This window comes from Artemia sp. Qi Xiang Cuo, chromosome 11 (assembly GCF_049724085.1).
Source record: "Artemia sp. Qi Xiang Cuo chromosome 11, ASM4972408v1, whole genome shotgun sequence".
In the NCBI taxonomy this organism is placed as follows: domain Eukaryota; kingdom Metazoa; phylum Arthropoda; class Branchiopoda; order Anostraca; family Artemiidae; genus Artemia; species Artemia sp. Qi Xiang Cuo.
In genome coordinates this window covers 21,766,679-21,789,656 of record NC_142804.1, presented here as the reverse complement: position 1 = coordinate 21,789,656, position 22,978 = coordinate 21,766,679, and the positions used below count along the sequence as shown (strand labels likewise).

The following is a 22,978-nucleotide window of genomic DNA, read 5'->3' as shown; positions in this document are numbered from 1 at the left end:
ACTAGGGGGCAAACCCCCTAATAAACATATTAAAAATATATGAACATAGAAGTTCGTTACGTAAGTTAATTCGTAATTTACGTATATTTATTACTAATAAAAACGTTCGTAAATAAAATTAAACAAGTTTCGAGAAAGCCATTTAACTAAATAAAAGTAAGTTAATACGAAAATTTTGTTTTAATTATTCATGTACGGTGAGCCAAGATCAAAACCTGCATTTATTCAAAAACGTTCAAAAATTTAATAAAAAAAACAAGTTTTTTAAACTGAAAGTAAGGAGCGACATTAAAAATTAAAACGAACAGAAATTATTCCGTATATGAAAGTGGCTGCCCCCTCCTCCACGCCGCGCTTTTTAAGCTAAAGTATGTCTCTGTCTCACAACTTTATTTTTTAAAACAATAAAAAACTTTAGCGTAAAGAGCGAGGCGTTGAGGAGGGGACAGTCCCTTTCATATACGTATATTTATTACTAATAAAAACGTTCGTAAATAAAATTAAACAAGTTTCGAGAAAGCCATTTAACTAAATAAAAGTAAATTAACATTAATTTTTTTTTTTAATTATTAATGTACGGTTAGCCAAGATCAAAACCTGCATTTATTAAAAAACTTTAAAATATTAAATAAAAAAAACAAGTTTTTTTAACTGAAAGTAAGGAGCGACATTAAAACTTAAAACGAACAGAAATTATTCCGTATATGAAAGGGACTGTCCCCTCCTCAACGCCTCGCTCTTTACGCTAAAGTTTGACTCTGTCTCACAACTTTATTTTTTTAAACAATAAAAAACTTTAGCGTAAAGAGCGAGGCGTTGAGGAGAGGACAGTCCCTTTCATATACGGAATAATTTCTGTTCGTTTTAAGTTTTAATGTCGCTCCTTACTTTCAGTTTAAAAAACTTGTTTTTTTTTATTTAATACCTTAAAGAATCCCCTATTTTGTCCATTATGCACTTTATTAGTTTTGTGGCCAAACTATTTAGAATTGATTGGACGGTAATGACCTTGAATAATATATCGGAACTTAAATAAAAGATCTGAATAAATGACTAAAATCTAGAAGCCGAAGCCTACTCTTGGAAATCTTGGAAAAACCATATATCTTCTCCCGTTTTGTGCCGGAGATAAAGTTTTGATGACACTTAAATCATTAGAAAGTGTGAACTCAATTTTTTCGATTAAACGGAGTAGAATATTATTTTCTAAATTCAGGAAAGGGCAGTCCCTAAAAATGTTCTAGCATACCTGCTAGGGAAAACACCAAAAACCTACTCAAAGGAAACTTTATTTGATCGAGTTGGCAGCTTTAGAAGCCTATAATGCTATTTGCTTGGATTTAAAACCTTGCCAACACAAAAGACGTAAAATTTCATTGCCTTCTCAATTAAATTTCATAGTCAACCCACAGATTCTCAGTAACACTCGATGGTGGCTAGTCCCCTCGAAGAATTCGCTAATGGACACTTTAACTTTGAGACAGCCAGCCGATGCTGAGGCTTACAAAACAATTTTAAAGTACCGAATATCCTTAAATCCAATGGAATATCGCTTGTTATTGCGTTTAATTAAAAGAAGCCCTAAGGAGCACGACCTTAGATTGTCGAGAATCAACAATTACACTAAGAAACAAAAGCCTTTAAAGATGGGGAATAAAAATAAACCATTATTTTTTTCCCCAGCAAAGATTGATAAATAAAACAAACTGAAAAGTTAAACACGAGAAAAAAATTCCAAGACCTAGAACTGAAGCAAATTATTTTACACGCCGACTTAATTGCTAAAAGTCAATACTTATTTAAATATCTTATTAAAAACTTATAAGTCACATATGACTTATATGACTTATAGGCAATTTTAATGAGTCGTAGGAAAGCTAAATTAATGCAGGTTTTGTGGATGTGGTTAGATTGGGAGTTTTATAAACACCAAAATGATTGTCAGACAAAAAAACATAAATCTTTCTTGGCAGTTATCCCCTCCACTCACTGTCACCTGAAGAAATTTTGATTCTGTGCATGACTTGGATGGACATCGCTTCAATAATTAATTTCCTTCCTTTATTAAATTTCAAGATAAAAATTCATTTCAACAAGAAACTTTCTACTACTCATAAGTAATTATAAAAACTTTATTCGGGAATAAAGTTGCAAACGAATAATCAGATAAGTATCCGATAACAAAAAGAAATGCCCTTATTAACACAGAATTATAACATATCATATGAATTCTGACTGGTAAGTATTTATACTTTGCATGAGGAGCAACAACGCGGCAATTTCTCTTTTCCCCATTATTTTGGGAACCAAGACTATGAGACGTTTCAATGCTCCAAATTCTCCTGACAAGAGTGTCAGGCTTCGACTTCGTCGAACTGTCACAGAGTGACGTCAAACTTGTGTCAGGCCTGACTTCGGTCCCTTTGAAAACGGTTGAAAGCTTCCCAATGCAGGCCCCATTTCGGATGACAGGATGGCATTAGCCATTTTCATCAACTGCCAACATCCTGGCCGACCAATTTGTTATAATAGCACAGGACAGAGTTGTCTTGGAGGACAAGTTCTCAATATTACGGACAATGCACCAACTTGAAGTTAAGAATTTTGACAGCATACTTTGCGGCATAAATCTGATTGTTTCCACAAGTTAGGACTTGCGTTTACCTCTAAGAACCGGGTTAAAATTGTATTGGGATTTGGCTAATTATGCACCTAACGAAATATTAGAATACAACATGAAAAGTGATGTATTCGGTGCTGCTGTTACCACATTGTTAATCACAAATGAAATGGCTTCCTAACTTGTTCTTTTAAGAATTTCATATTTTCTCTGGCAGGTAGTGTTTTTATTCTACCCTTTGTTGAAAAATCTACCCTTTCTTGGCAGCCAAAGACTCAGTAAACTTACAATTCAACTGATCTTGTTAAATGATGTCACAAGTAACAAGACTAAAAGTTAGGAACGCTAGCAGCTTTGATAAGCATATGCAATTTGCATTAAACTATAGATGACTAAAATCTCTTCTAAGGATAGAGGTTACGACCACAGCCGAGAGTAGGGATAAAAGAATAAAGTAAAACGTACTCGCTAGATACCGTTGAATAAATGTAAACAGAGTAAAAGATTAGTTATGTGAACCAACGCATTCTAAAAGTTCCAAAATCATCCAAATTAATAAGGACTAAAGCATAATTCGTGGAGATTTAATATATACTATAATTATCATTAACTCCATCAGTTCAGTTAACTATAAAGGACAAATGTCTTTTAGAAAGTTTATACCTTTTAGAAAGTGATTCCTGTGAAAGCTATGAAAAATTCAAAAAAGCACCTCCTTTGGAACAGAAAAGAATGAACTTTTATTAGCATCAAATTACTTTGTTTGAGTGTTTTTCCGGCTTACATTCCCCCTAACCTGAAAATACTCCTTTAACATTCCGAAAAAGTATCTTTTACCCTAACCGCTGAGAGATAGTCAGAAACTGAAACACCATTTTAAAAAACTTGGATACCAAGAAACAAATTTGTTATATGAAGCTGAATATAGATGGCCTACCTTTTGGAATCTCCAAATCCAAAGGAAAATCAATCTTCTTCATAAGCTTTTGGCAACCTCCGTGCTTATCATACAGACAACATTTTAAGTGGAGCATCAAAACAGGGGGAAGTGCTTCAAGTGTTGTTTGGCGAGAGGCACTTATCTCCTTTTTATTCTTTGGATCAACGTATCCAATTAAAGGCTCTTTGACTACAAGCATGTCCAAGGCTTCACTGACAGTATTGACTTTCTCATTCTAAAAATAAAGAAAATTATTGGTCCTGTAGTGACGCAGTGGGTTCATCTCAACTCGGTAATACGGAACCCGGAATTTGACTCAGCAGAAGCAACACACTGCAGGACTCAGAATTGGGTTTTGTTGATGACTTTATGTGAAAGCGTTGCCACATTAATCCCAAAAAGAAGAAGAAAATTAATAGAACAATATATATATATATATATATATATATATATATATATATATATATATATATATATATATATATATATATATATATATATATATATATATATATATATATATATATATATATATATATATATATATATATATATATATATATATATATATATATATATATATATAGATGTATATATATAATCAGATTTTATTTCTGGGTAAAAAACATTTAATCCAGACAATTCGAAGAATCTGGGCACAAACAGCGAAAAAAAGAACGCATGGCAAGATTTTTTCCTGGTGTTAACTAAAATCTGAAGTCAGTGAAATCCAATTGAAATTTTGTCTTTGTCTACAGATATCATAACTTAGAAGTTAAAAGTTGAAAACTCAAGAAATGATAGGGTAACACAATTAGCAGTCTATAAAGTATGTTTAACAATCGAATAAGATTGAAAGGAGTACCTAGTCATGGTAAAATGAAAAAAAAAATCCCTAAATTACAAATACTGAATAACTGACTCCGTCCCCCCTCCCGGGGGGACGACTCTCATAATAAATATTAGAGAGCATAATTTGATTCATCTGCAAGGAAGTCCATGGGAAATTTTAGACTAGCAGGACAAAAACAATTTCTACACGCCCTTAATTATGTAAAGAAACAATATTTGTGGAAACAATATTTCGTTAGGTGCATAATTAGCCAAATCCCAATACAATTTTAACCCGGTTCTTAGAGGTAAACGCAAGTCCTAACTTGTGGAAACAATCTGATTTATGCCGCAAAGTATGCTGTCAAAATTCTTAACTTCAAGTTGGTGCATTTTCCGTAATATTGAGAACTTGTCCTCCAAGACAACTCTGTCCTGTGCTATTATAACAAATTGGTCGGCCAGGATGTTGGCAGTTGATGAAAATGGCTAATGCCGTCCTGTCATCCGAAATGGGGCCTGCATTGGGAAGCTTTCAACTGTTTTCAAAGGGACCGAAGTCAGGCCTGACACAAGTTTGACGTCACTCTGTGACAGTTCGACGAAGTCGAAGCCTGACACTCTTGTCAGGAGAATTTGGAGCATTGAAACGTCTCATAGTCTTGGTTCCCAAAATGATGAGGAAAAGAGAAATTGCCGCGTTGGTGCTCCTCATGCAAAGTATAAATACTTACCAGTCAGAATTCATATGATATGTTATAATTCTGTGTTAATAAGGGCATTTCTTTTTGTTATCGGATACTTATCTGATTATTCGTTTGCAACTTTATTCCCGAATAAAGTTTTTATAATTACTTATGAGTAGTAGAAAGTTTCTTGTTAAAATGAATTTTTATCTTGAAATTTAATAAAGGAAGGAAATTAATTATTGAAGCGATGTCCATCCAAGTCATGCACAGAATCAAAATTTCTTCAGGTGACAGTGAGGGGAGGGGATAACTGCCAAGAAAGATTTATGTTTTTTTGTCTGACAATCATTTTGGTGTTTATAAAACTCCCAATCTAACCACATCCACAAAACCTGCATTAATTTAGCTTTCCTACGACTCATTAAAATTGCCTATAAGTCATATAAGTCATATGTGACTTATAAGTTTTTAATAAGATATTTAAATAAGTATTGACTTTTAGCAATTAAGTCGGCGTGTAAAATAATTTGCTTCAGTTCTAGGTCTTGGAATTTTTTTCTCGTGTTTAACTTTTCAGTTTGTTTTATTTATCAATCTTTGCTGGGGAAAAAAATTATGGTTTATTTTTATTCCCCATCTTTAAAGGCTTTTGTTTCTTAGTGTAATTGTTGATTCTCGACAATCTAAGGTCGTGCTCCTTAGGGCTTCTTTTAATTAAACGCAATAACAAGCGATATTCCATTGGATTTAAGGATATTCGGTACTTTAAAATTGTTTTGTAAGCCTCAGCATCGGCTGGCTGTCTCAAAGTTAAAGTGTCCATTAGCGAATTCTTCGAGGGGACTAGCCACCATCGAGTGTTACTGAGAATCTGTGGGTTGACTATGAAATTTAATTGAGAAGGCAATGAAATTTTACGTCTTTTGTGTTGGCAAGGTTTTAAATCCAAGCAAATAGAATTATAGGCTTCTAAAGCTGCCAACTCGATCAAATAAAGTTTCCTTTGAGTAGGTTTTTGGTGTTTTCCCTAGCAGGTATGCTAGAACATTTTTAGGGACTGCCCTTTCCTGAATTTAGAAAATAATATTCTGCTCCGTTTAATCGAAAAAATTGAGTTCACACTTTCTAATGATTTAAGTGTCATCAAAACTTTATCTCCGGCACAAAACGGGAGAAGATATATGGTTTTTCCAAGATTTCCAAGAGTAGGCTTCGGCTTCTAGATTTTAGTCATTTATTCAGATCTTTTATTTAAGTTCCGATATATTATTCAAGGTCATTACCGTCCAATCAATTCTAAATAGTTTGGCCACAAAACTAATAAAGTGCATAATGGACAAAATAGGGGATTCTTTAAGGTATTAAATAAAAAAAACAAGTTTTTTAAACTGAAAGTAAGGAGCGACATTAAAACTTAAAACGAACAGAAATTATTCCGTATATGAAAGGGACTGTCCTCTCCTCAACGCCTCACTCTTTACGCTAAAGTTTTTTATTGTTTTAAAAAATAAAGTTGTGAGACAGAGTCAAACTTTAGCGTAAAGAGCGAGGCGTTGAGGAGAGGACAGTCCCTTTCATATACGGAATAATTTCTGCTCGTTTTAAGTTTTAATGTCGCTCCTTACTTTCAGTTTAAAAAACTTGTTTTTTTTATTTAATTTTTTAACGTTTTTGAATAAATGCAGGTTTTGATCTTGGCTCACCGTACATGAATAATTAAAAAAAAAAATTCATATTAATTTACTTTTATTTAGTTAAATGGCTTTCTCGAAACTTGTCTAATTTTATTTACGAACGTTTTTATTAGTAATAAATATACGTATATGAAAGGGACTGTCCCCTCCTCAACGCCTCGCTCTTTACGCTAAAGTTTTTTATTTTTTTAAAAAATAAATTTTTTAGAAAGAGTCAAAATTTAGCGTAAAGAGCAAGGCGTTGAGGAGGGGACAGCCCCATTAATATAATGAAGAATTTATGTTAGTTTTAAGTTTTAATGTCGCTCCTTACTTTCAGTTTAAAAAACTTGTTTTTTTTATAAAATTTTTGAACGTTTTTGAATAAATGCAGGTTTTGATCGTGGCTCACCGTACATGAATAATTAAAACAAAATTTTCATATTAATTTACTTTTATTTAGTTAAATGGCTTTCTCGAAACTTGTTTAATTTTATTTACGAACGTTTTTATTAGTAATAAATATACGTAACTTATGAATTAACTTACGTAACGAACTTCTATGTTCATATATTTTTAATATGTTTATTAGGGGGTTTGCCCCCTAGTTAACACCTCCTTCTTTAGGCTAAAGTTTGAATTTTGTTCCAATTCTTTAAAAATGACCGCTTAATCACAAAGGTAGTTAATTAGAATAAATAGCTCTTATGAAATAACTAAAAAATCTTTGGCTTAAAGAGCGAGGTATTGACTACGGGGTGAACCCAATAATATATGTAATATTTTCTGTTCGTTTGAAGTTTCGATGTTGCTGCTATTGCAGTTGAAATACTTGTTTTTTTATATTAAATTTCTGATCTTTTTTTAAATAATGCTGGGAAGTCCGGCGTCCCCTTTATAGCAATGTCCTTTCCCCCATGAAAACTTCCTTCATGGAAAGATCCTCCCACATAACCCCCGACCCACTCCTCTCCCCCACTACCAGGAAAAATCTCCCCTGAAAACGTCTGTATACTTCCAAATAGCCAATACTATATGTTAACATTGGGTAAAATTCATAAGTTTCAGCCCTCCCCCCGGGAATTTAGGGGGATTAAGTCATCCTAAAAGACATACTTATTATATTTTCGAACATGCTGAACAAAATGGCTATCTGAAAATTTTGATCAGGTGACTGTGGGAAAAAAATGAGCGTGGGAGGGGGCCTAGTTGCCCTCCATTTTTTGGTCACTTAAAAAGGGCACTAGAACTTTTAATTTCCATTCCAATGAGGCCTCCCGCAATATTCTAGGACAACTGGGTCAATACGATCACCCCTGGGGGAAAAAAAACAAACAAATAAACACGCACCGTGATCTTTCTACTGGCAAAAAATGCAAAATTCCACATTTTTGTAGATAGGATCTTGAAACCTCTACAGTAGGGTTCTCTGATATACTGAATATGATGGTGTGATTTTGATTAAGTTTGTATATCTCTTAGAGCGTCTCCTCTCCTTATTTTAAAAATAACCCAAATTTTCTCCGGTACCTAGCTTTTGAATGTTAAGGCTAACATTGATAGATCTTCTACATTAGACATCAGAAATGAAATCCAATTCTTTTGATCTATATATCTTTATCAAAATAATGTGTTCTAGAGTTTCGGTTACCATTTAGCCGGGTCGCTCCTTACTTACAGTTCGTTACGACGAACTGTTTGATAGAGTTCCCTTAATCCAATAATCGTCCTTCATGGGATAAAGAAATTCAATTAATGGAAATAAGTCTTTGAACACTTGCATTTGTAAATTTTGGCGGGCTTGTGACTTATGAAAATGAACTCCACTTGATAAATTTTTTCTATGATTTAATGGCAAACTTCTATGTGTAATAAGTTGTTCAAGCTTATTGTGTCATCAATAACAAAATCGCAAACAATAATAGGTGCTGTTTCTTCCCATCTGCTACTACTAGTACTAACAAATCACTGCAGCACCAAGATGCCTGAGGCCAACACAGCTGCGCACGCTCCTCCATTTTAATCTATTCAAATCCTTCACTCTTTACACCCTCCCAAGAAGTTCCCATTTCCTTTTAATCTTTCTTTACGACATCCTCACACCCCAGCCGCGGATGACCTGCTTTTCGTTTGGCCCTAGACGATGGGCCGACAAGCAAATCTTTGACAATCTGCCATCCTTCATCCGCATAACATGCCCTAGCCATCTCAACCTTTCGTTCATTATACCACCAGAAAGCGGGATTGAACCACATTATTCTTACAGCCTACTGTTTGAAATACGGTCAGTCAGTCGGGTACCTAAAACAATTCGTACGCACTTTCTCTGGAAAACGTCAAGCAAATCTTCCTCATTTTCGGAGCGCCCACGCTTCAGAACCATACTTGACCACTGTCATATCTGTAGCTTCCGCAACCTGCTGCTATATTGTCTTTCATCCTCAAAGATCCTGATTTGTCGCTAGTATGTTATCCAGACGACATTCTCAACTTAATTCACACTATCCAGTGGGTAAACGCCGGGTTCGCATGGTTGTAATCCGAATATGTGGAGCTTTGACTTGAACTTAATGCCGGAAATTCTGAAATCATATTCTTCAACTGGAAGCAAGCTTTACCTGAAGAAATTCTTCTTTGGAGAGGTAGGATCAATGCAGTTGATCACATAACTTAATTTGATCTTCCGATCGGCTCTTCAAAAAAGCATGTACAGCAACTCCTTTTAGTTCACATGGAAAGTCGATTTGATTCATTTTATGAATCAGTAAACGACTAAGTTGTGTTTCTATCGTCAACTGTTTTAAAACTTTAATTTCGGTGCTCTACCATATTACCCCCTTTTTTTAGCAATTTGATGTGCTAAGACCATGCATCTTTTGAGAGAAAATGGTTTTAACGAAATCTGAGCACTTTGAACTCCCTTCTTATACCCCCCCCCCTTTTTTTTCATCTTTCGTCGTTCTAATCTGATTAGTGGTCTAAGAACTTCGATGAGATTTTAATAAAAGTTCTCTCTTCAATGTTCTGTTTGACAGAAATAATATATTTAATTGCTAAGATCAATGAGCTGCAAGATCTTACCAGATCTGCACTTAGATGAAGCAAAAAACGATGATCTGACCATAAAGAAGTAACATCTCAGTTATAAGATCTTAGTGCTTAGATGAAGCAAAATGACTGAATAGAAAATAATTTGTATTTAGCACCATCTATGAAAATTCGCACAAATTTTTGTCAAAACTTAATTTAGGTTTCTTCAATTTCGTGAAGTAGCTTCTTCGCTTTCCCCTTTGGGCTTAAAATCCAACCTTGTTAGAAACTGTAGTATTTCCGACTCTTGTTATTTCCATAGAAAAACAAGTTGGTCTGTATAATACTTGATTATCGAAGCTGTACCACTCTGGTCTTTGGTACCGCACCTGTAATTTATCTAAGTATTTTTTGTGTGGTTTTAAGTGCTTGTTTATTGTTCTGTTATTGAAACTGAACCATCATTGGTCTTGGTACCGGACTGGACTTAATCAAAAACAATCAACAAAGTGATGGGTATGTTTTAAATGTATGCGGTGCATTTTCTATGTTTCTTTTTGGTTTCTTCTTATTTTTAGTTTCTTCTTTCTTTTTGTTTCTCTTTTTCCAGCGTCCGACGTAATCCTTGAGCAAATCAATTTGTTTCTTAAGCCTATTCGCAATTTTAAAAAAGAATCTTTAATAAAAGCAAAAATTCACTAAAAATAGTGGTAAATATCTTTACTTGTGTTTACTTATTTCTAGTAAATACAATTGTTTACGACCGTGGTGGCCTTAAAGTGGTCTTAAACTTTGTCAATTTAATACTGAATTACACCAACAATTTTTTTTTTTTTTTGAAAATAACATTTAACTTTTGTCCTATCAAGACGAATTTACGAAGTATTTTATAGTTATTTTTGCTAACATGTATTAGTTCGATTAAATTTGTCACGGGAATTCTATAATTCCTTGTTTTTATATAATCACATTTTTATATTTTTATTACATATTATGTTATATTATATTATATTTTTATGTAATGAAATAGTGTCCAGCATCTGAGTGTATTTGTGATTTCAAATAAGAATCCCTTTTAAAAGCAAAATTAACTAAAACTCTTTATGAAGATCGCCAAAAATGACTTGGTAAGAAACAAAATCACTAATAATATTTTTTTAAGTGTGTAATAATTTAATATTATTATTCAGATAACTATTTAAAATAATTATCGAAATAATTATTTACTCATTTAAATGATTATTGTTTAAATAATTTATATTATTATTTAAATTATGATTAACACATTTATATTTGTTTTGCATAAACGTAGGTGTTCACGACCGTGATAATCCTAGTGCTGTCTCTTTTATATATAATACTGAAATGAATCCAAAAAATTCAGTTTTTTATGAAAATTGTATTTTACTTTTATGCTATCAAGATGTATTTATACGTAGATATAAGTAATATTTTTCAAATGAGCCATTAAACAGTTCTCTATACTGTTTCAGTGCCCTGCTAGCGCTGGAACGAAAGGGGACACATCAGAGATACACTGGCTAAAATACCAGGTTCTCAGGTTTCAAATTGGGGGGGGGGGGTTGCTGAAAGCCGAGAGTTACAGATTTTGGATTTTGGTCATGAAAATTTCAATAGTAAACTCTTAAGTCGGGTCCACCAACATTTTTGAGGGGTTTCAAGTTCTTTTTCAGAATGTCCTTTTTTTCGTCATTGCTTTTTACTTTTAAGTTTAACATGGATAATAGTTACCATCCCGAATCAGTGTCAAGTTGTGATTCTTTTATATTTGAAAATGAATATAAAAATGCATTTTAATTTTCGGTTACTATGAGCTGTGGTTTACTCCTTACTAGGCTACATATTTTATTGCAACCATGATTGATAAATAGAAAACGAATTCATTCGGAGAATCCACCTGAATGCCCGGTTTCTAGAAAAGATAAGATTCTTCGGTTTTTTTAACTGTACCTTTATTTTTTCACTTTTATTTACTGTACTTTTATTTTTATTTTTTATTTTTTTACTGTACGTTGTTTTTACTGTACTGTACTTTAACTTTTTCTTACTGTAGAGAAATTTCAAATTGATGGAATGGGAAAGTTCTCCAATTACTGTTAAAGACATTTCATTTGTTATGACTAGTTTCTATGCCATTGTTTGAGATATAAACCGCAAAATTCAAGCTAGGTGTTCTCTAGAAGGTAATTAACATGCATTCCGATTTCCAGATGGCTGTATTTATAGCTCTTCTGTATTTTTTTTATTTACTTTTCAAAATTTTCAGGGAGATAATTGAGGTGATTTCAACGATATATGACCTCCCCCACCCTCCATGAAATTTTACTATCTATTTGCTTCATAACTTCTTTAAATTTTGTAATTTGCCGTTTGTCTGTTTCAAAGAATTCGCACTCGCGCCTCCACAAAAGAATGCATACCCGCCTGCTTTGAACGAGTAATTCCTATTTTTGTTGCAAACAGTCTTCGTCCCAGAGTTGCCACGGGTAGTACCAAAGTACTACTTTTAGTACTTTTTGATCAAAGTAGTACTTCTTGACTAATTTCTGCAAAAGCAGTACTTTTTCAATACTTTTTGTCAAAAGTAGTACTTTAGACTGAAAAGGGCAATTTTACAAGCATATTAGAAATGACAACCAACAGTGATAACCAAGATAACCAACTAGATTTTTTTTTTTGTTAAATTTCAATAAAAACCGATCGTAATAAATTCAGCTTCTTAAAAAGATCCAAAAAATCATTTTAATTGCTCCCTTCCCGTTTAATTTTTTAAAGTGGCTTGGTCTCAGTCTCACTTCCTCCAGCCTTAAATTTGCATCGCTCCAACATGAAGATTTGAGGAATTCTGAGTAACAGAATTTTTGTTTGGTTTTTATTTTATCAAACAAAAAATATTTCAATCATTGTTTTCAGTTCCTATACGAAACAGCAGTTATTTTACATAAAATGACTTTTTTCCGTTTTAATTTGAATCATAACTCCCAACCAAAAGAAAGCAAGAAATAAAAGAAGATTATTTCTTCAACCACACAATTCAACCCCAAGAATGTTGGCCAATAGCTGTTTTGATGGGTCCTGCTCTTACCGTTGTGCTTTATTGATAAAAGTGGAAAGTAACTGAACATTCGGGAGTGGTTGAAAAATAATTCACAAATTAAAAAAAAATTGTGGTACAAAGAAATAAATGGAAGATGGAACAAAAAGATCAGTGAGTTAATAAAACGAACTGCAAATTATTTAATTAAAAAAATAGGGGGGATAATAAAAAACCTATAATTTAATAAAGAGATGCCGAGAAATTCGAAGAAATTTACGTTTTCAGGTGCTTGGGGCCCCAGCCCAACCTACGTGGTCCCTATAAATCAGTTTTTAAATAAACTTTAAGCCTACCCTAACAGATACAAGAGTGTTTATTTTCTCCATAAAAATGGGCACTAGTCTAATTGTCTTTTTCTAATGCCAAATATTTAGTGATTGTCCTTTTCTGAAGAAAACACGCTAAACACACAAAAGCAGTACCATTCAGTTCTTTGATCTATAAGACTTTAAGTGAGAAGAAGATGACAATAAAAAACTGCATAGGATTTGCATCTGATAATGCAAATGTGATGCTTGGGAAGAACAACGGCCTTGCAGCCCTCATAAAGAAAGATATTCCCTGGCTGGCTATTTTCGGATGCATCTGTCACAGTTTTGCACTATGCTCTGCTAGTGCTTGTGAGCTGTTACCTACAGAGATCGTCAGATTCAGCAATTATTTATACACGTACGTATCAAATTGTGCCAAACGACTCCGTGAGTATAAGGAATTCCAAAAGTTCTGTGAAGTAGCCGAGCATGCACTCCTGTACCCATCTGCAACTCGCTGATTAGCGTTTGAGGCCGTCTCTCAGAGGCTGGTGGAACAGTGGATTGCTCTGACGTTGTTATTCGCCTTACCTGCGAACGAAGGTCGGGATAAACGGCAGTGACGCTTTATATAGCTTTGATCGATCCCGAAGTCACGCGGTATTATCTTTTTCTGAATTACGTTCTTACTCTTGTAAACGGCCTGACTCTTGAATTCCAGAGCGCAGAAGTGAAAGTTCACAAACTTTTAAAAAGCGTGGGTAATACTCTCTCCGAACTGGCAAGGAATTATATCAAAGACAACCTTTTGGCCATACATTCAGTCTTCGAAATAGATTTTTCAAATTCAAGAAACTTCAAACCTATGGAGACGGATATGCATTTTGGAGCCGAATTTGAGCTCTTTGCAAGACAGACACCTAGCTGCGACAAAGAAAAATTGCCTTGCGTTTTATATCAAGCTGTGCTCTGAAATAAAGCGAAGAGTAAACAGTGAAGACCCCTTGTTTCGAATGCTAGACTGTTTAACTCCAGACACTGTTTTATCCGGATCAGTTCCTTCTATAATCCCTCTTTTCCGCATATTCAAGGACCGTTTCAATGGTTCGCTGGAGGTTGAAGCCCTAAACAGAGAGTGGAGGCGACTACTATTCTTGAAGAAAGAGCTAGGGGAAGGGAAAGTGTCAATTTTGGACTTCAGTGTCCGCGCTCATGGGTGGTGCTGGGGTCTCTGCTTTTGTTCACCTACACATATTCATAAAGGGTATTATGTCGTTGCCTCATAGCAGCGCTTCCGCCGAACGTCAGTGTTCGCTGTTAAAGCTATTTCGGACCCCATTCGGAACAGACTACTGCCAAAAACAATGTCCGATATTATGCATGTCAGGAGGGAAGAACCGAATCCAGAGACTTGGGATATTCCAACAGAGCTAGTCAGGAGTGCAAGGAAGTGGAAGCGTGAGCTTAAATAATATTTTATTACTGTAAAGGTCTGTAAATAAAATTCTCTCACTGAACTTTTAGGGTGACGCCTTTAGCGCGTTGCCCCCGTTTAGTCCCATTTAGGCAAAATGAGACGGAAAATTGTAGTGTGGACTGCTTTTCCTGAAAAAGTGCCAAAAAGGAGACAATAAGTGATAAATAAAAGTAGCTTTCAAATGTACTAGCTCGATGGACGAAGTTCGTCCATCGAGCATCAGTTTATGTACAAAATTTTGATTGAGTGTGAGAAAAGCACGCTTCTCTTCAAATAATTCTCTCTGCAAGAAATGTCGTTTTGGATACATCGACGTTTTGCTACCTGTTGATATCTATGCAGTATGAAAGCATTAGCATAAATATATATATATATAAAAAAAAAATGTAAACCCAACATACAAGGCTATTAATTTTGGTGATATATACTCAATTAAATCTTAGGAATTAATTGGGGTGTTCCAATCAAAACAGCTTGGAAAATTGTACATGTAAGACTAGAACGGTATCCAGGATTTTTTTTTTTTGGGGGGGGGGATACAAAAAAAACTTTAAAAACACATCAAAACTTATATATAAGCATTTTTGTTATATTTTTGCGAGAAAGACAAACATTTTGGGAAGGGGATTCAAATCTTCAAACCTCCTCCCTCTACCTGGGTACGGTCTTGTGTAAGGCACTACAGGTAAACTTGACCTAATATGTCACGTAGAAGGTGCTGAAACGAGCACCGCGATATACTCTTAGGTAATTACTGATAACTAGAGAAAGGGTTGGAGAAAGGAGTTTTAGCATACCGTTGAATGTAGGGCAATGAATTCAAAATTCAACGAAATTAACCTTGCCTCATAATAATAATAATAACTAAAAAACATAATTCTCTTTGCGACAAATACCATTTTCGATGTTTTGCTACCTGCTAATATCACGTATCTTCTGGTCTTAGCTGCTACTGTTAAAAACTGCATGTATGACCCGGTTCTGTGTAAGTTGCTAATAAAATTTAATCATGAGTATGCTAATTAAAAGGTTTGTTTTGTGGTTTTATATCCTTACGGATCGTCTTATTGCTCGAATGAATCTGTGTTTTTAACCCAAATACCAATTAATTTCAGACGGCATCTGACTTCAAAATAAGGCTTATGTTTTGTTTTATATCATCCACGGAACGGAAGCCTTTTAGTCGATTTCGACGGGTACAAAAAGAAATTAATTATAAATATTTAGCATTTTCTTTTCAGATGAAAAATAGTAAATTACTGGGGTTCAGTTTATGGCAGTTAAACTGTTTTGTTTGCAAAATATGATCTTCCACTAATCTTTGAATTACTTACGTGTATGGCTATAAAATATGTTCTCTTTTTAAGACTGTATCTCATAAACTAATGAAAGTGTAAATATCAGCTTTTGTAATTATCAGCTTCTGCAATTCAACGTCTTTCTTTCTCAATTCTGGGCCTGTTAATTTAGAATTAAATTTACGGCTATTCCTTAACTATTTGGGACTGATGGATGGGATTTTTCCAATTCTTATCGAACTATATTTTGCATCGAACTTGATATGTATTCCTAACTTAGTATCTTCTAATGCCACCCTGGCTATTTTTAACGTTTTTTTAAGGTGCATTTGGGAGAAGGGGTTCTCCCAAATGTATTTCTGACTACTGACCAGTTGGTAGCTGAGGATCCTTCTGTTTAGCTGAGGCATCCAGATAGGATAACTTTATGGCATAATCTTGAAACAGTTCGTGGTAAGTAAATGTAAGTAAGGAGTAACTCCGCCCAATAGGGACCAAAAGTCTAAAAACACGAGATTTCGATAACAAGAGACATATCAAAAGAATTAGATTTTTATGTTGATTCCAAATATATAAAATTAATTAAGTTTAACGTTGTCCTTCAAAAGCTACGAGCCCGAGGAAATTTGCCTGATTTTTCAATGGGGTGGGGGGGGGGGGTTTGGGCTCCCCAAAAAGTCAAGCGATTTTAATGAAAATCACACCATCAGAATCTTTCTTCTTTTTTTTCAGTGGTGATCATACCAAAGCAATGGTCCTGGGAAATCAGGAGAGGGCTCATTCGAACGAAAATGAAAAGTTCCAGTTCCCTTTTTAAGTGACAAGAAAGGATGGGAGAGCAACTACTCCCCCTCTCCAGCTCATTTTTACCTAAGACATCCAATTAAAATTTGGAGATAACCACATGATTCAGCATAGTTGAAAGGTCAATAACTATGCCTTTGGGGATGACACGACCCACCATTGTCCTTTGGAATGGGCTGTAAGTTAAGCAAATTGCCCATTTTTCACATATAGTATTTGTTCTTGGTAGATAAACGGACATATTTGGGGAGAATTTCCGTGGGGGAGGGGTATTTTCCACGGAGAGAATTTTTTTCTAGGGGAAAGTTTCAAAAGGAAATTCTTTCACGGGGGGAGGGGATTTTTTGGCATGATTGAAAAACGCTCAGAAATTAAAAATAAAACTACAAGTATTTTCAGCTGAAAGTAAGAAGCAACATTGAAACTTAAAACGAACAGACATTATTCCGTATATGACAAGGGTTTCCCCTCCCCCTTTTTATGCTAAAGTTTGCCTTTCTGTCTCAATTCTTGAAGAAAGATTGCTCAAAAGCAAGGATCGTTGGAATTTAAATGAGAAGTATTTTTTCAAATTTTTTAGCGTAAAGAGCAAGGGTTGAGGAAGGGGAAGTCCCCCCCCTCATAGACTAAATAATTTCTTTTTGTTTTAAGTTTTAATGTTGCTTCTTACTTCCAGCTAAAAAAAAACTTTTTTTTTAAATTAATTTCTTAAAACAGAGCAAAAATAAAACTTAATTAAGTCATTAGCGGGAGTGAGTATTTTATCAGACGGTAATGAGTCTCAAGACACCAGGTCTAGAACCCAAGAATCTTATTTCTTGTCCAAGTTGTCTTACCTTAATTTTTCTTTTTTTCAGACGTTCTTTCTTCTAAAATTAAAGCTAAAATTAGTAGCATGCAGCGCAACTATAAGCTTTTCGCTGTTATTTACCATGATGGAAAAGAGGCCACCAAAGGACATTACGTGGCCGACGTCTACCATCCAGAGCTTCAGCGATGGATACGATATGACGATGCAGTTATTAAAGTGGTCGATGAAAAAACTCTTTTGCGTTTTTCAATTTTGTAACATCAAAATTGAATTGGATATTATTCCTGTCTGGATTTATTTTGGTGAGGTCATAATTTATTCCAAATTAGTTGATGACCTGAGTTAAGAGGATTAACTTTAAGAGGATTATAAAATGGAATCTACTGTGTTTTTATTTTCACCTATATTTTGATATTTATTAACTCAGTATTTTTTCCTGAATCAATATTGAGACTTTTTAATTTGTGGTGAGTGCGATAGCCATGAAAAGCTCCGACGAAATGCCTGAACTTGTATATTCTCCTGTTCTGAATTTTATTCAAAGCAATTTGCTAAGCGGAATTGAGGAGGATATTATCAAAAGACATGGTATGGAGTTTTTTGACGTGAACATAGTCAAAGAAGCTAAAACTTTATTGTGGCAAATAAGTGCACCTGAATTTGATTGCCCAGTACGTAAGGGGAACAATGCACTTTCTAGTCTTTTTAGTGACATTATTTCTCTGTTAAGATCTCTTGACAGTAGTGACACTTTTGCACCCACGTTTGTGATAAAGCGACCTACAGAGGTGCCATGTCTCCTGCAAATGCTTATACTTCTTTACTCTCTAAGTTTAATGAGATACAACAAGTGGTTGTTGAAATGTCAGGGAAATTTGACAAGTATCAGTTGAATTTTCCTCAACTTCCGAAATCTACCCCAGCAATTGACACTCATACGACAGTTATTGTTTCTAAAGTGCCTTCAGATCTGTCTGATCCGATTAAACGCAAATCTGTTCTCGATCAAATAGCTGGGCATGAATTAGTTTGTAGTGTGAAACCTGTTAAAGACAGATGGTATGGCAATATTGATAAATCTGCAACTGAAGATTTTTGTACATCCGTTCAGAACTTTATTACCGGAGCAACAGTTAAAGTACGATCCAAGCGCTTTTTTGGGATTCTCAGAGGTTTCCCAGTTGATGTCGACCTTTCAGTTATTAATAGACTGCAAGGTATAAAAAGTGCAAATCGACCGGGCCAGACTATGTTTGTCAAGCTGGAATTTGAAGACTCCTTCACTCAGTCCGCTTATTTCAAAGAAAGGATTAAAGTGGGATATGATTTTTTTCGAATTCACGTATTTAAAGAAATACCTAAATGCTGCTTCAAATGCCGATCATACGATCACTTTCAAAGTGCTTGCACCAGCAATGTCCCGAAATGTGCCAGATGTGCTTGGCCACATATTTCTACTAAGGATAGTCCTTGTAGTGCTGCTCCCAAGTGTGCTAACTGTGGTAAAAATCATACTTCTTATAGCTTGTCCTGCCCTATATCTAAGGAACTATTGTCGCACTCCCACTTTTTGCAATGACTTTGGAGTTTTCAATAATATCGTTTAATATTAATGGTACAAAGGATAAGGATTTCGTTATCGATGAGTTCTACTATGATTTTGATTTGGTTTGTTTACAGGAGCATCTTCTTACAGACTCTAGCATTAACGTTTTGTGTCGCAGCCTTCATCATGATGTGTTTTTTACTACTGCCAGACCCGCAAGAGGCCGCCCATCCGGTGGGCTAGCTTGTGTTTATAACCGCAATCCAAATTTGGTTTCGCCGGTGAATTTTTTACTCGGATGAGTTTTTTTGGCTGTTCGTATGGACACTACAGTTTTCATTAATTCTTATCTGCCTTATGATGACCGTTCCTCTAGATCGATGGCTAGATTTGCTAAAGCCTGTAACACGTTGAAGTTTCTAGTGGAAAAAATTCTTTCTTTTTCTCTAGATTATATGATCATTGGTGATCTCAATACGGATATAAATAACTCATCAGTGAGATGTGATTTGTTGTTGGATTGCCATCCATCTTATCATATTATACCCAAAACTCATCCGTATTCTTATATTCACCATTCAGGCAGTAAGAGCAATATTGATCACATTATTTTCTCACCTAGTATTATTACATCAATAGTGTTTGTACATGCTGAAGAACAAGACTTAGACCATCTCCCTATCTCACTTACTCTTACGCTGAATTTAAACCCTGCTAGTCTCTGCAAAGTACCCCAGTCTCCAAAATGGTTTGAAAAAAGTAATTGGAAGAAAGCTGATGTTCCTCTTTATGCGTTTACACTAACAAGGCTGCTGTCTGCAATACGAGTTCCCTATCATCTGCTTCAGAGCTCTAGACACGGGAATTGCAAAAAGGACCTGAATTGCTATTATAATCAAATAATTAAATGTTTAAAAGATGCCGAGGCAGTTGCAGTGTCGCTGCAACGTGTTAGACGTGGTACGCAAAAGCCTATTTGGTCTTTAGATCCTAATTTAAAAACTTTGAAAAATAAAGCTAAGTTTTGGTTAAAAGTTTGGAATGAATGTGATAGACCGCCCTGTGGTATTGTTTCTGACCTTAAGCGTAAGACCCGCAGGGAATATAAAAAAATATCTTAAGTCTATGCGTTATCGTGGTATGGATTTTCCAGTGTCAAAGAGAGAATGGCGAAAAGTTATTAATTCTGAGTCGATTAGAAGTGATGTACCAAATAGTGATTGTCTTTCTGCATCTGCTAGGCATGACCATTACTCGTCTATTTTTTCTAATGTTAATTACCGTGTGCATTCTTTGTATTCTCATTCTCTTTCTGCTGTTTTTAGTACCCCTCTATCTCAGAGTCTCTGTGTTCCTATTTCTCTTTCATCTGTAATTGAAGCAATTAAGAAACTTAAATCAGATAATGTTGATAATGATGGTATATCTAGATTTCACCTTTTATTAGATTGCTCCCCCTTATTAACCATATACACCTACTTCTCCAGATGTGTATTTGTACTTCTAGTGTACCGGAGAGTTTTTTGTGTGGTACTGTCTCTTCAATTTTAAAGAAGGGGAATTCTCCTTTTATTTGCTCTTCTTACCGACCTATTTCTGTCTCTTGCACTTTTAGTAAAGTTCTTGAGCATGTTTTAATACCTTTTGTGACTAATAATATGCTTGAGAGAGATAACCAGTTTGGATTTAAGCCCGGAGTAGGTTGTCAACACGCACATTGTGTATTATCTTCTTTGCTCCTTGAAAATTCTTCTAAGGGAAGGAGTATATATCTTTGTACTTTAGATCTATCAAAAGCTTTTGATAGTGTGTGTCATAGTCAGCTTTTCTCTGCTCTTCGTGGTTACGGTGTCAATCTATCGGTTATTTTGCTTCTTCGGTACTGGTACTCTAATTCTTTTCTTCGGCTGAAATCTGTGCCTGCATCTAATATTAAATTGAAAAGAGGTTTAAGACAAGGTGGAGTTTTATCTCCAACCCTTTTTAATTTGTGTATTTCAGGAGTTCTGGCAAAGATTTCGGCTAACTATCTCTCCGGTTTTTCTGGTGTTTCCTACCTGGCTTACGCTGATGATCTGCTTCTTATAAGCCGTACTAAAACTGGTTTATCTAATATGGTTTCACGTGTTGCTACTTCTTTTTCAGACATAGGCCTTTCTCTTAATGTAGATAAATGTAAATTTCTTTCTTTTAACAACAATTCTAGTACTCCCCTTCGTTGTAGTGGCTTTACTATCCCTCTCGTAGATTCTCTTCGATGGCTTGGTATTTCTATTACTAATAATCTTCCGAGCTTGCGTCAGCGCACAGTCTAAGATATTAATATGAACATTAAATTAGGATATACTAAGATTATTGCCAATAGAGGTAAATATAATAAACTCGCGTTAGCCAAGCTTTACTCAACTTTTTGTGACCATTCAATTCTTTTTGCATCTGGAATTTTTCTCCTTCTGAAGAATACTGAGTTAAAAAGAATCCGGATTAATTATTTTAGATTTTGTAAATTTTTTTTGTTTCTTCCACCTTGGACCAAAAACCGGGTAATTATTAATAAATTTCTTGTCCCTAATATTACTGAAAAACTGGAAGCACTACACAGAAAACTTTCAAATACTGCTTGCATCCGTTTTTCTCCACACCATCAACTTATCAGGTTTTTTCAGTCGTAAGTTATTTTTCTTTTTCTTTTATTTGTTTAGTTGTTTTTCTCTGTTTGGTCATTCTACAATTTAGATTTGTAAAGAGTGAGTAAAAATCCAATAATGATAATATTAATGACTGCTTATTAGATTCTGCATGTTGTCAGTGTTGTCATGTTGTCAGGTAATTTTTGATTTATATATTGTCTTGTGTCGCATTTTTTGTGTTTTTCCTCGTGATACTCCACGTATTGTACCTCTGTATAGTGTGGGTTAAAAATAAAAATAAATAATAATAATAATAGTCCTCCCCGTGTACCTTATCTCTTATTCTATAGGAGAAAGGAGTTTTAGATAGGCCGTTTTTTTTGTTTATTATAATTTATGTGTGCCAGAAATAAATTTATTTATTTAATTTTTTTATATAATGTGCATATTCTCTTTTTATTTCAAAGTAAAAATAGTATACAAGTGATTTTGTATAGAAACTAGTAAGCCATTTGTTTAACTAAAATAAATTTTGCGTACTTATAATACACCTAGAAACTTATACATTTTGTGCATGAATGTTTTTTTGTTTTTTTTTTATCTACAGAGAGCGTTTTAATCTTTGGGTGAAGTCTTGTTTGGTGGGTTGGGCTTGTTTAACATAAAAAAGGTCGTTTTGGGCCTTAATATCCATATATGTTGATGTTTCACTTTTTTCTAAAAATTCAATTTTTCTTATCGAAAAATCTCTTGGCAAAAACCTATCCTGTGTGCAGTGATGGCCATAACACCTTGTCCTTTTATTTTATCTTTTTTTTCTTTATCTCCCTTCCTTTATTCTTTTTATCTTCCTTGAATCTATTTAACTCTCTTAGATTTTAAATTGTTTCACCTTGTAAAATCTTCTAGACTCCTTCGTTTTCCTGTCAATAAAAGTTAAGGTCTGAATACCATTTGATAAACACTTCCAAGCCGTTTTCTCCCAACAGTTTGTTACTTGTGTTTTGAACTTGGTGTCATGCATCGTTTTTCTTAACTACGGCTATCCCTTACTCCCTACGGCCGCATCAAATTTTTTTTACAGCCATTCCTCATTACAATATTCCAAGATCAGCTGCTCCGTACAGGCACCATATAAACTTTACTATATGCGTCACTGATGGAGTTTCAATATGATATATCGCGAATTTGCGAGCAAATCGTTTACGGAAGAGAATTCTCTTGCATAAGGCATCTGAAAGCTTAGATAATCGTCTACTG

The 22,978-nt window shown here is 34.5% G+C and overlaps 1 protein-coding gene across 3 annotated transcripts in view; it reads right to left on the bottom strand.

The window, feature by feature from the left end:
* LOC148946754 (ubiquitin carboxyl-terminal hydrolase 10-A-like) overlaps positions 1 to 22,978 on the bottom strand; it is a 560,345-nt gene that overhangs the window by 8,736 nt on the left and 528,631 nt on the right. For 2 of the 3 annotated variants that reach the window (XM_089096584.1, XM_089096586.1), the window contains exon 2: positions 3,558 to 3,795. In XM_089096584.1, the coding sequence (XP_088952710.1) occupies positions 3,558 to 3,795 (238 nt within the window). Of the gene's footprint in view, positions 1 to 3,557; positions 3,796 to 22,978 lie in introns of those variants that run through there. The other variant, XM_089096585.1, reaches the window with a different exon arrangement.